Raw genomic sequence first — 12227 nt, 5'->3', positions numbered from 1 at the left:
TTGAGGGCAACACAGGTGAGCACTGGAGAATCTTCGAGACAGAGTATGATATATACATTCATTGACGCAGGTTTTGCTAACAAAGCCCGAAAGGTGAAGGCGGTGATACTCTTGAATCTTGCTAGCCCTGAAGCAATTGAAAAGTCTAGGTCGTTCGCATACCTACCACAACAGCCAAACCCTGATGGTGACAACTTCCCTGCCGAGACTAGAGAAGACCTAGAAGTTTTGAAACTCAGGGAAAGTTTTGAAAGTCAGGGAATAATGCAGCCCTAAGCCCTATAACAAATGTTATATTGGAAGGGCATAGGTTCAACATCCGATTCCAGTCTGAGTCAGAACCATTCACACAGTTTACACAGATCTGAAAAACAAGATTAGTCAGTAAGCTTATGGAGAGTTGAGCTCCAGCGCGATCGCATAGTAGCAGTCTTATACGACAATGATGAATCCCTTCAGAAAGATGTGTAGATCTACCTAGAACTCAGAAGCTATCAGGGAAGTAGACCGTATGTCTGATGAGATTGCAGATGACTTATTGATTGAAGAGATAGACTGCTTAAGTAGTACATTACCTTCTAGTGCAAAGACTGTCATTGGTGTAGTTTTATCAAAACATACTGTAAAGATACCGGTGTTGAAATGTGATATTGGTGCTAGAGCCAATGCTATGTTTGATGTGACCGCATAGAAATATGTTAGTCCCAGTTGTTTAGACACTACTAAGAGCAGACCACTAGTAGGTTTTAATGGAAGTGTTACTAGATCATTAGGTACTGTTGAACTTTTGTGTGTCAAGGGTAGTGAGCAGTTTACTATTGTTTTTCATGTAGCCCCAGGCTGTGATAACTGTCTGTTATGTTTACATGATTGTGTTAGGTTAGGTTTCGTGACCCTCTTCCCTGAAGTGTACGAGGTCGATGAACTAACAACACCGCAATCCCAGACAACATACTCAGCAAGTACTTTGAAATATTTGAAGATAAACTTGGAAGCTTGCCAGTCAAATACCACATCACATTGGGATGAAAGTGTGGACCCATTTGTACGTCCAGTGAGATCTGTTGCATATGCATTCAAAGAAAGAGTAAGGCAGGAGTTGTCAGATATGGTTAAGCGAGGGTTCATAGGTCCTGTTACTGAACTCACTAATTGGGTTTTAGCAATGGTTATCCAAAAGGAAAAGGGAACTGACAAGGTACGGTTGTGTATCGATCCAGGTTACTTAAACAAGGCTATCACACGCCCTCATTATCTGACTAAAAAAAAGAACAGATAGCAACTGACATTCCAGGATCGGAATACTTTACTGTCATAGATGCTCACGACGCATACTACCACATCAAGCTAGATACAGTCTTTTCCTATCTGACAACGTTCAACACTCTTTACGGCTGATATAGATACCCTCGTATGTCTATGGGACTGTGTTCATCAAATTATGTATAGCAATGTGTCATTGAACAGCTGTTGGACGGATATCCCTGCCATGTAGAAATTGATGATATACTGGTTAGTGGCAAAACCGAAGTTGAACCAGAAAAAAAACCTGGATAAGGTCTTGAACCAGCTCCGTCAGATAAACCTCAAGTTTTCAGCACGTAAATGTGTCTATAAGAGACCCAACGTGGTTTACATAGGTCATAACCTCTCTGATCAGGGCCTCAAACCTGATCCAGCCAAAGTCAAAGCTATCACTGAGTTTCCTGAGCAAACAAACAAAAAGCTCTTGAGATTCTTGGGAATGACGAAGTACCTAGCAAAGTTCACTGAGGACCGCAGTGAATAGCCTCACTCTTAAACCAGCTCTTAAAGAAGCCAATTGATTGGAATTGAACTTTTATTCACACAACTGCATTTAACACTCTGAAACAAAAGGTTGCTGAAGCCGCATAACTGATATAATTTGATGTCAAGAAGCCTGCCTAATCGATCTAAGTCTGGTCTAGGAGTTGCAAGCTTACAAAATGGAAGACCAGTTAGTTACGCCAGTTGTGCAATGACTGACACTGAGACACACTACTCACAGATAGAGAAAGAGCTATTGGCTGTTGTGTTTGCTCGCAATAGAGTTAAAGATTATATCCTTAGCAACAAGCAAGTCACGGTTGAGACAGATCACCAACCATTGGTGTCCATAATGAGGAAGCCTCTGTCCGCTGTCTCAGCTCGACTTCAAAGGATGATCATGAGACTTAAGAGCTTTGACATCAAGCTGGTGTACAAGAAAGGCCAAGATACGCCGATAGCTGATATGTTATCTCGTGCATACTTCCTTGACTGTCATGTATCTGAGCTCGAGGCAGATGATTGTGTCATTGTCTCATCTGTATCAAAAACAGATTTTAAATACTGTGAGCTACAAGGTGTGTTTGCCTCTGATGCTATCACCAGAAAACTAATAGACTTGTGCAATACCAGCTGGCCAAGATCTGATTCAAACCTTGAACCCCAGTTACGTCCATACTTTGCCATTCAAGATGAGATTGGACATGATGCAGGTGTCCTCTATCACGGAACTCGCATTATTGTACCAGAAGCTTTAGGTTACAACTACATGTCAATTCCTCATCAAGGACACCAGAGAATAGAGTCAACCAGAAGGAAAGCTCATGAAATTATGTACTATCAAATATGTCAGAGGAGATAGAGACATACATTCTGAACTGTAAACCATCTCAAAGGGCCAAGAATAGCCATCAGAAGACACCTGTGAACAATCACATTATCCCCAGTCAACTATTTGCAATAGTGGCCACAGATCTTAAGTAGTGGAACAAAACTTACCTGGTTGCTGTGGACTCATTCTCGAGTTGGATTGAGGTACATGTAGATCTGCTTACTATAACCACCTCACTGGCTGTGATCAACAAGCTGAAAGCCCATTTTGCTCGGTTTGGCTCTCCTTTGCAGCTGATCTCTGACAATGGTCCACAGTCCTCATCAAATGAGTTCAACCAATTCATGAGGGACTGGGATGTAGACCATATTACAAATGCACCAAGGAATAGTCAGGCTAATGGTCTCGCAGAAAGAGCAGTACAGGCGATTAAAAGGCTTATGGAGAAAACCTTTCAAAAAGGGGGGATGTATACTTAGCACTTCTCAACCTAAAAAACACCCCAAAAGGTGAACTTGGCTCTCCAGCTCAAAAGAACTTGAGCAGAAGGGCAAGGCCACCTCTACTAATATTATGAGACTTACTGAAACCAAACACCATTGACTATGAGAAAGTTCAGCACTTACTCACTGAGAGTCGAGAAAAACAGTCACCATACTCCAACAGGTCCAGGAAACCTCTCAGCAATCTACAATCTGGACATATGGTCAGAGTTAAAATTGATAAGGATTATGGGAACCTATTCAAAGTAATCGGCCAGGGACTTGCCGATAGCTCCTATATTATTAGAACCAGTAATGGAAATGCACTGAGGAGAACCCGGGAGCAACTACTCAAAGTTCCTTCAAGACCAACATCTAATGTAACCACAATACCAAACTATGATAGAAAACACTCTGATAAATCTGCATCACATCCACCTACACCTCATAAGGCTGTGAGTCTCACACGAGTCAACCCATCCCTCTGAGAGACAACCCCCCAACATCACTGCTAACCCTACAACCCCATCTCGCGCAATCATATCACTTTCTAGAAGAAATATATAGAGTTGCCCCGATTTTGGTATCGGAATCGGTATCGGTGCCGATATGAGTGTCAAGTATTTGAATCGGTATCGGCCGATCTTTTCTTAAAAAATCTGAACCTTCCGATACTTTTTACAGATCAACCATTTAGCAGAAAACTGTATTTTAGCCTGCTATACTAATAAAAAATCATCAGCTGTAAGCTTCTTACTTTTACTTAATGAATTTCAGGCCTGCCACACAATTTATTTCATGTCTATAGCCTGATCAACACAGCGAAGGAAACTTTTTAGCCAGAACGTAAACAAAAAGTGTGGTATTTCCCAATTACAGCGATAGGTTTTATTGCAAGCAATCACGAACAAGATAACAAAAGTGGGAAACAAGAACGCAGTGTAATATTTCTATTTACTAGCATTACGAAAGTAATTTAAACAGTCGACGCATAAAGTTATCCATCACTCTCTTGATCCTGACGATACAATGGATCGTTTGTACTGTACAAAAAACGGTAACCCCAGTGGCGTATCGGTATGTAGCCTGTCCTCCAACATCTGTTGCAAGGGAATCCCCCTTCAGTACGCTCGGCTACATTGATAATGATGAAAGAAAAGAGACGTCTTACTGAAATAATTGAATCACTAACGGTTTTTAAAAGAAACATTGATTTGCTCTAAACTTGTACAGACACAGCAGTTCATTCAACAATAGAAGAGGGACTTCGTTATCACAGATAGAATTGTACCACTAACAGTAATTACCTTTATTTACAAATTACAAGAAACATGGACTGTTTTGTTACTACATGCACGGTATGTCAGTATGTGAATATGTATATATTTTTTTCCATAAATGCAAACAAATAAATACAATAATATTCATGTTTTCTTTGCATTATGTTTGTATTTGCATAATAAAATGAGCTACTATCTATGCAACACAAAAGATCTGAATCGGTATCTGAATCGGATTATTTTTCAATTAAGATCGGTATATCGGATCGGTATCTGAATCGGCTGGTGAATTTAGAATCGGGGCATCTCTAGAAATATACCAACCCCCAGTACGCCAGTTCGACCAACATCTTCTCGCTATAGTCGGGTATTTATCCATCTATATTCGAGACCTAACAATCTTTATGTCTATAAATAGAATGGGAGAATGTGATATTACTCATACTGAATGATCCCATACCCATCCCTGCAACCCAATAGACAATGTATTATAGTGTTTTCACATGTTTACATACTTCATGGTTGTAGTAGTTCCGTTGAACATTTTCTTTTATTGCTAACATCCTATTTAGCATTTTTATTCTTATGTTCTGGAGAACCACGGTGACAGGCTTCACTCTACCATCTTGAGTTACTTATTTAATAAACAGCGACTAACAAGTTAACTCTCTTACACAACTATCAATATCTAGCCACGAATAGAATGAGTAACACAAATTAGAGAGTTATAGTTAAGCCTCTTATTTGCGCCAGATAGGATGAGTTAGTTCTTTTGTCCCTAAATTTTAAAACATTATTTGGTAGCCCTATAATCAAATTTATTTTTACTAAACGCAGTACTTGTTTAAATTTTATTACACTTGATATCGTCACAACTACTTGGGATATAATCAAACGTTTTTGCAAAAAATACAGTAAATCTGAAGCCACTTAAACACAAAAACCGGCAAAGATGGTATTATATTTGTTGTACATATTACACCTAAAAATAAAAAGTGTGTCTTAAAGTAGCAATACACAGAGGAATTGTCACATAATCGCTATTGAGCATACGTGTATAGCGCGTTCAGCGGCGCGCGCCTGCTCCAAGAGTATTTGCATTGACCTTGACAAAACTTCAGATGGAATGGACAAACGCCATTGTAGAAAACTAGTTTTTTACACTCGTGTTTTACTCCGGCTCGCAATTCTCCCCGTTGATTTGCTTTACGGTCGCCCAGATTACTGCTATGTTGGCTAAGCTGATACACTCGCTCTAAAAACGTGTGAACGCGCTAATTGGTTACTTGAACTCAACGATTTGGAGCACGGTAAACCACCCACTTTTTATGCCTTAATCTAAAAATCTGTTGCGTATTGGTACCGAACGCCTAGGGTAAATTACACTGGACGAAAATCGTCTTTTCAGAAAAAATTCTCACTTATTGTAATAATGATAGTTTATAGCGTGGCAAGAGGTTTTTATTAGTGGCCTGAAACTTCAAGGTACATTAAATAGTATAATGTTGAGTTATACTTGGTGAAACGTATTTTTGTGTTGTAGGAATCAACCGACCCTTCATATGTTTCCAATATATCATTTGTATTAATTTTATTTAGTTTAGAGTTTCTGCATATTTCAAACTGCTTGCTTATTAAGGACACATTAGGAAAATTCGAGTTTTCTACATCCAGTTAGTGCAGTTAAAATACAATACGTCGTTATATGAATAGTTAGATTTATAAAGGGACATGATCCCAGGCATTATTCGTTGACAACTGGTCAAACTTGAGAATTCCATTGCTTTTGGGTTTTCGATCTAGCTTAATAGGCTGTTTAGTTCATTCAGAGGTAGCTGAATCTTTAATACAGTTGCATACAAATAGCATACTGTACAAAAACTAAGTACTTATATAGGCTAATGGTTGTGATCACAAAAGTGACCTTGTATAATGCATAGAGTAGATTTAATTGCGTTCCTCTTTGGCAATCTTTAAGCCATGCTTTACACACTAAAATTTGAAATTTTTAGATGAGCTTTCCAGAGTATCACCAGACTCCCCAAGATCACCGGTCTGCCATCATTTTAGTTCATCCAATTGGCGGCTTTGTTTCAAAGAGTAGCTTTTCTCAAATTTGGGCTGAGCTCAAAAAAGTCAAGGAAGTACCTATAGGCAAAGATAATCGCTCCTTATCAATCCGATTTGTTCCCAATTACCCAATTGAAAACAATGAGTGGGGTGACTTTCAACTTCACAGAAAAGTTATTGGGCTGATATGTCTTGCACAGCATAATGAGAAATTAACAGGAAAAGATTTGGAAGAACTCCATTCTGACCTAAGGAATCTCTATGACAGCACACTTCTTGACTCCCGTCTTGTAATTCTTGGCTTACCTAGAAGTCCTTTGCCGTATAAAAATGAAATCGTTCAGACAGAGAAAATTATGACAGGTGATTTAGTCATAGATCCTAACCACTATGATATGGAACAGCGGCGATGCAGAGTGGCTATTCCTGATCTTCTTGACAGATGCAATGACAGCTTGAAGCAGATTGCAGCTGAGATGTCTGAGACAACGCGAAAAACAATTTTAAGTTATTCAGATGTAGAAGAAGCATGCTCATATATTAATGCAGATATTGAAGCCATGTGCCAGTCTTTATTCTATGTGTTGGAAAGCAAGCGACTTGAGGCTACCAAGCACCTCAAGCAGCCTTCTCTCATAATGGCACCATTTGAAAGGTCAACAGCTGTTATTGCAGATCTTGAGACCAGGTTAGTATAGTAACTATTTAGTATTCTACCTGTTGCATAATGCTAATAGTTTACAATTTTATGATTTGATGTAGTTTTCATAGATACGTAGTTATCACAAATAGATTCTAATGTAAATACAACTGAACCCAGTACTTCTTTTTTTAGCTTTTGCCTGTTAGGGATCGTCACTGCAAATAGTCTTTTTCCATTTCTATTTTTTGCATACTCATCTGCCACTCTCAGTTCTCTCAGTTCTTTCTCCTTCACTACGTCTATAAACCTTCTTTTGGGCTTTCCCGCCTCCTTGTCTCCAGCAACTCCATGCCCAGCACCCGTTTTCCTACATACACCTCATCTCTCCTCAACACGTGTCCATACCACAATAGCCTCCATTCTCTCAATTTCTTCTAAGTTCTCTCAACACCTGCATTTCTGTTGTACCATTTCTGATCTAAAGTATCTATTCTAGTCACTTCCATTGCAAATTTTAGCATTTTCAACTCTGCCACCTCTAGCTCCTCTTTCTGTGTCTTGTCATGGTCACTGTATTTATGTAACATAGCTGGTCTTGGGTCTGGTATACCCTTCCCTTCAACTTCACCGACACTTTCCTATCACAAGTCATCAAAAAAAATTAAATTGGAAAAATATATAAAATTCTTTGATTCGGAGTTGAAAGAGACATCTTCAATCAAATTCTTAGGAATTCATTTGGACAGTCACCTGATATGGAACACACACACCAATAAGCTGAATAAGCAGATAGGATCTATGTCAGGCCTGATTAGTAGATGTTCTAAATTTCTACCCAGAAGTATCATGAAACTAATATATAATGCGTTTATTAACTCAAAAATTAGTTACTGCCTTGAGTCCTGGGGAAATGCTCCATTTTGTTATTTTAAAAACTTACTAATATCACAAAAGCGTCTAATGCACATAATATTTAATAAACCACCACTAACTTCATCTCGGTCCCTGTTTGTTCAGCTGTTTGTGTTGCCTGTTGACAAACTTTATCAATATTAAATTCTCCTGATAGCTCATTCAAAGTTTTATTCAAGTGATGACAAAACCAAGAAGGATTCACAGTATAACACCAGATTTTAGAAACCAACCTACCTTTACCATTATTTTATACTGCTTCAGGTCAAAAAACAATCGAATACAGAGTACCATCCCAATGGAACAGTCTTCCAATAGACTTACACAAAACCTCTGCATTTACTAGTTTTAGAGTTAATATGAAAAGCCATTTGTTAAACCTAGATTCCTAGAGGGAAGACCTGCTGTTTAAGTTTGCCAATTACTGTGGGCCCAGCGCCTTGACTAGCTGCAGTGCTACTGCGCATGTGGGCCTCATCATAGGAACTAGCTTCTTTATTTTGTTCAACCTAATCAGTATTATAACATCTATATCTTTATTTTTGCGTAATGTTATATTTCTACTAATTGATGAAATAAAACACACGCGCGCACGCACATAAATAATGCCTGACATCTTCTTCTCTCCATTCCAGCCTGCCTGCACCTTCTTCTTTGCCTTTCTTATCACAATCTCCATATTTTATGATGAGCATCATGAATAGTTAATTATCTTTGTAGAACTTTAGAAATCTATTACATGTACTGTGTTCAGTGACAAAGTAGATTACTCAATCAAACAGTATTTACAATATCTATGTGAGCTAGATCTTACTATTTCCTGCAAGCACTCATACGTTTATGTAGTGAGATTCGAATTAACCTTTCTGCAAATGTTTTGTTAGGAGTATTAATAAAATACAGTCAAATCTCCGCATATGAAATTAAACCGCTCTGACGTTTGCTTCATACGTAAAAATAAACATCATATGTAAGAGCAAATTTTTCTATGAAAATATACTGTGTTCTGTTTAGTTTGTTCTACAGCTCACAAACTTGATGAAAGCTACTCTACTTTCACTCGTTTCAACTCATATTATTTTTACTTCCTCATGAGAAACACCCAATGGCTTGGAAAAATTTTAACGAGTTGAGCTGAAGATGTTTGCTCATGTTTTTTTGTTATTTGTTGTTTCAATTATAAAAAAGCATTATCTTCCTCTTTTTTTTGCTACTACTACACTTCACGCTAGTCATTTTTGAACCTAGACTGAATGAACTTAACAAACTAAATACAACTAAATAAAGGGAAGTATGAAACTCTGCACATAGCCACGTATAGCCAAACTATGTGAAGAAAAACTGCATATAGGTACTAATTCAAAAATTGAAATATTTTAAGGACTTTAGACATGGCATGGTGGAAATTACTTCGTAGTTTAAGACAAGTATTTGCATCAGTATTGCAAGTAGCTCACATCGTATTTCTAAAAATTTGTACGATGAGGTGATCATAAACTATGTTTTACTCTAGTTATTTATAATAATAATAATACTGTAATATTTTATTTTGCGTAACAATATGAATTCATTGCATTAGCCGGGCATAAGATACTCACCAATTGATGGCATTCTTTTCACATTTCTACCGCTTCGTAAGATTAAGAACTTATTTATTTGTTCTTTATTTAGAGCTGGTAAAAATCGATTCATGGCACGCTCTCGCAAACGGATTGGAGACCTATGTTTGCTTGTTGATTTGCCCCACGAAGCTGTCATCCAGTTTCAAGCGTCTCTGGAGCTGCTGGAAGCAAATGGCGATGAATTTTGGATTGGTGGTATGGTGCTAGCATTCTTCTGCCATTGGTTGTTATATATCCCCCACAAAGAATAGGCGTACAGTCATACCTCGACTTACGAGCTTAACGCATTCTGGGACTGAACTTGTATGTCAATTTTTTTCATTTTTCAAAGCACTATTTCCTATATAAAATTACTAAATACAATTTAATCTGTTCCCATACTGTTCCCACAAACAGGATTTTATGACGAAAAACGCCTTTTTAATTGTAATCCACTACCTATGCTCACAAAGTAACAAATACATATTTAGTAGTTATGGTCTGCAATAAAATTTACCATTACAATGTACGGTGCTATATGTAGTTCTTACCTTTGAGACAGACGTAATGGCTAATGGCGGTATGAAAAAGACTTTACAGCAATGCGTTCGGTACACTAGACTTTTGTGACACTAAGTAATAACATAACAGAAACTTTGAACTTAACTTAAATGAATTTAGCGCATGAAGCTAATTCTTAATCTTTTGCTAAACTCAACTCTAATTTCATCTTGTTTTAATTCTTCTTCTTTAATGTGACTTCTTTGTCCGGCTCGGTGCTTTTTGCCTCGTTTTGACTGTAACGTTTAGCCGACCTTTGTAAAACCTTTCCAAACTAATTCGACAAGAAAGGCCGAACGATGTTGAAAGTGTCCTCTAGCATGCTTAGAATGCTTAGCGTGGCCATCGAGAACGGGCTTGTATGCTTGTAGGCCTATCTCAAAGGTTTCTCGGGTTTCAAAGCAGAACCTTGCTCGGAATTTTGCTCGTATCTCCATTTTTTATATACTGGGGCAGTTGTATGTTAAGGTATGACTGTACTTGGCAATGCAACAGTGTTTTTTATAGTTGGTACCATAGCAGTTAAAAAAAAATTTTGACATACTGGTATTGACTGTGTTTGTTGCATTAGCTGAGCTAGAATCATTTGCTGTTGCTTTCAAATTTAATCACATAATTAATTGTAGAATAGTTATTACGCATTATTATTATTATTGTGACATAGAATGCTAGAGTGTGGGGGTAGCTACCAGATTTTTTCCTGTGCAACAAGGTTGTAAAGGTGTTATTCAAAACGAGCTGTGAGTTAGCCTGGTTCAACTTTTATGACATTTTAGTTACCAGCGTCTCAACCGTCATCTGTTAAACAGTTAAACCCTTATTTGTTTCAATTTCACCGCAGCATTTATTCTTTTGATCTCTGTCTGATATTCAATTACATTTTCTTTACTGTAGTGCTACCCAAAAATTTAATAGGATAATTATATAACATACTAGAAGGTTTTCTATTTTACAAACAAAGAGATAAAATTGGCTGTATCTGTGAATCTGTTGACAAGTAACCTTAATCTGTTGAGGGCTACCTGGTTAACATTGTGTTACCTATTCTGGTAGTTGACAGCTTTTATCAGGACACCAGATACATAGATATGAAAGAATATTGTGGTCATCCATTTAAGATAATATCCAATAATAATGAGACGGTGTTTCTTCTTATAATAATTTAATAAGCTCTTTTTTGTTTGTAACCATCAGTGGAAGACCAGACTCCTTATTACTAAAAAAAATAATAAAAATAAATATACGATTATATTGCAATAGGTAAATGTCTTTCAATGCCTCTTCTTCGTGTTAGGAATAGCTTGACACTCTTTAAGATTAGCTCATTTCCTGTTCAGTGACTAATACAACTTTTAAACGTAAGCTATCATTACTAAATTGGAATGAAGAAACTTGAATGGCCATGAAACTAGCTATACGGCGAAGTCGGGATAGGTGAGGCTGGGAAGTACGAGGATTACTGCTCATGCAATTTATTAACAACCATCTACAATTTTACTCTGAATCTAGCAAAAAATTTATACTTTGCCCTTCATCTGTATATTGAGATCCTCTCCGATGCGACACCTCCATTAGTATGTCTTTAATGTAAAGGTTTCGGGACCTAATCTCTTTTTATTGATTATCACTTTATTCACCTAAATGCAGCTTCACCAAAATAATTTAGTTTTTTATAACAAGTGTTTCTGCGTAGCTCTGTGTTATGCCTTTGTTTCAATTATCTATGCAATTACCAAAGGTATTTGCAATTAAGTTTTTGGGCTCTGGAAAGAGAGAATTAAATAAAAAAAATTGGATCTAATGAGAATGTTTGCTACAAAATGTGACAATGATCACAATGAGACCTTGAATCATGGTTAACAGGTGCTTTGGAAGGGTTGGCTGTCGCCTCCAGTTTTGTGCTCACTCGTGAGCTCAGGCAATCTAGCTCTCTTGATGGCAATGTTAAAAGAAACTCCTCCTTCAGCAACACTGGCAGGTCATCGCCAGGGCTCCTTCTTGGTGAGGATAATGTGTTTGTAGCACTTGTTAGAATTTTGTATATTCTTTTTTGTTCTT

General features: G+C 37.6%; 1 protein-coding gene across 1 annotated transcript in view; it reads left to right on the top strand.

Annotated features, from left to right (window-relative positions):
- The first annotated feature begins 5751 nt into the window (after positions 1-5751).
- The window catches only part of LOC137394920 (trafficking protein particle complex subunit 9-like), a 77925-nt gene continuing 71449 nt past the window's right edge, over positions 5752-12227 (top strand). Inside the window, exons 1-4 of the mRNA XM_068081702.1 lie at positions 5752-5867; positions 6395-7140; positions 9679-9824; positions 12033-12170. Coding sequence (XP_067937803.1) covers positions 6395-7140; positions 9679-9824; positions 12033-12170 — 1030 coding nt within the window. The 5' untranslated portion in view covers positions 5752-5867. The remainder of the gene's footprint in view (positions 5868-6394; positions 7141-9678; positions 9825-12032; positions 12171-12227) is intronic.

This window comes from Watersipora subatra, chromosome 1 (assembly GCF_963576615.1).
Source record: "Watersipora subatra chromosome 1, tzWatSuba1.1, whole genome shotgun sequence".
NCBI lineage: Eukaryota > Metazoa > Bryozoa > Gymnolaemata > Cheilostomatida > Watersiporidae > Watersipora > Watersipora subatra.
The sequence above is the reverse complement of the archived record's forward strand: the minus strand, read 5'-3'. Positions and strand labels throughout refer to the sequence as shown.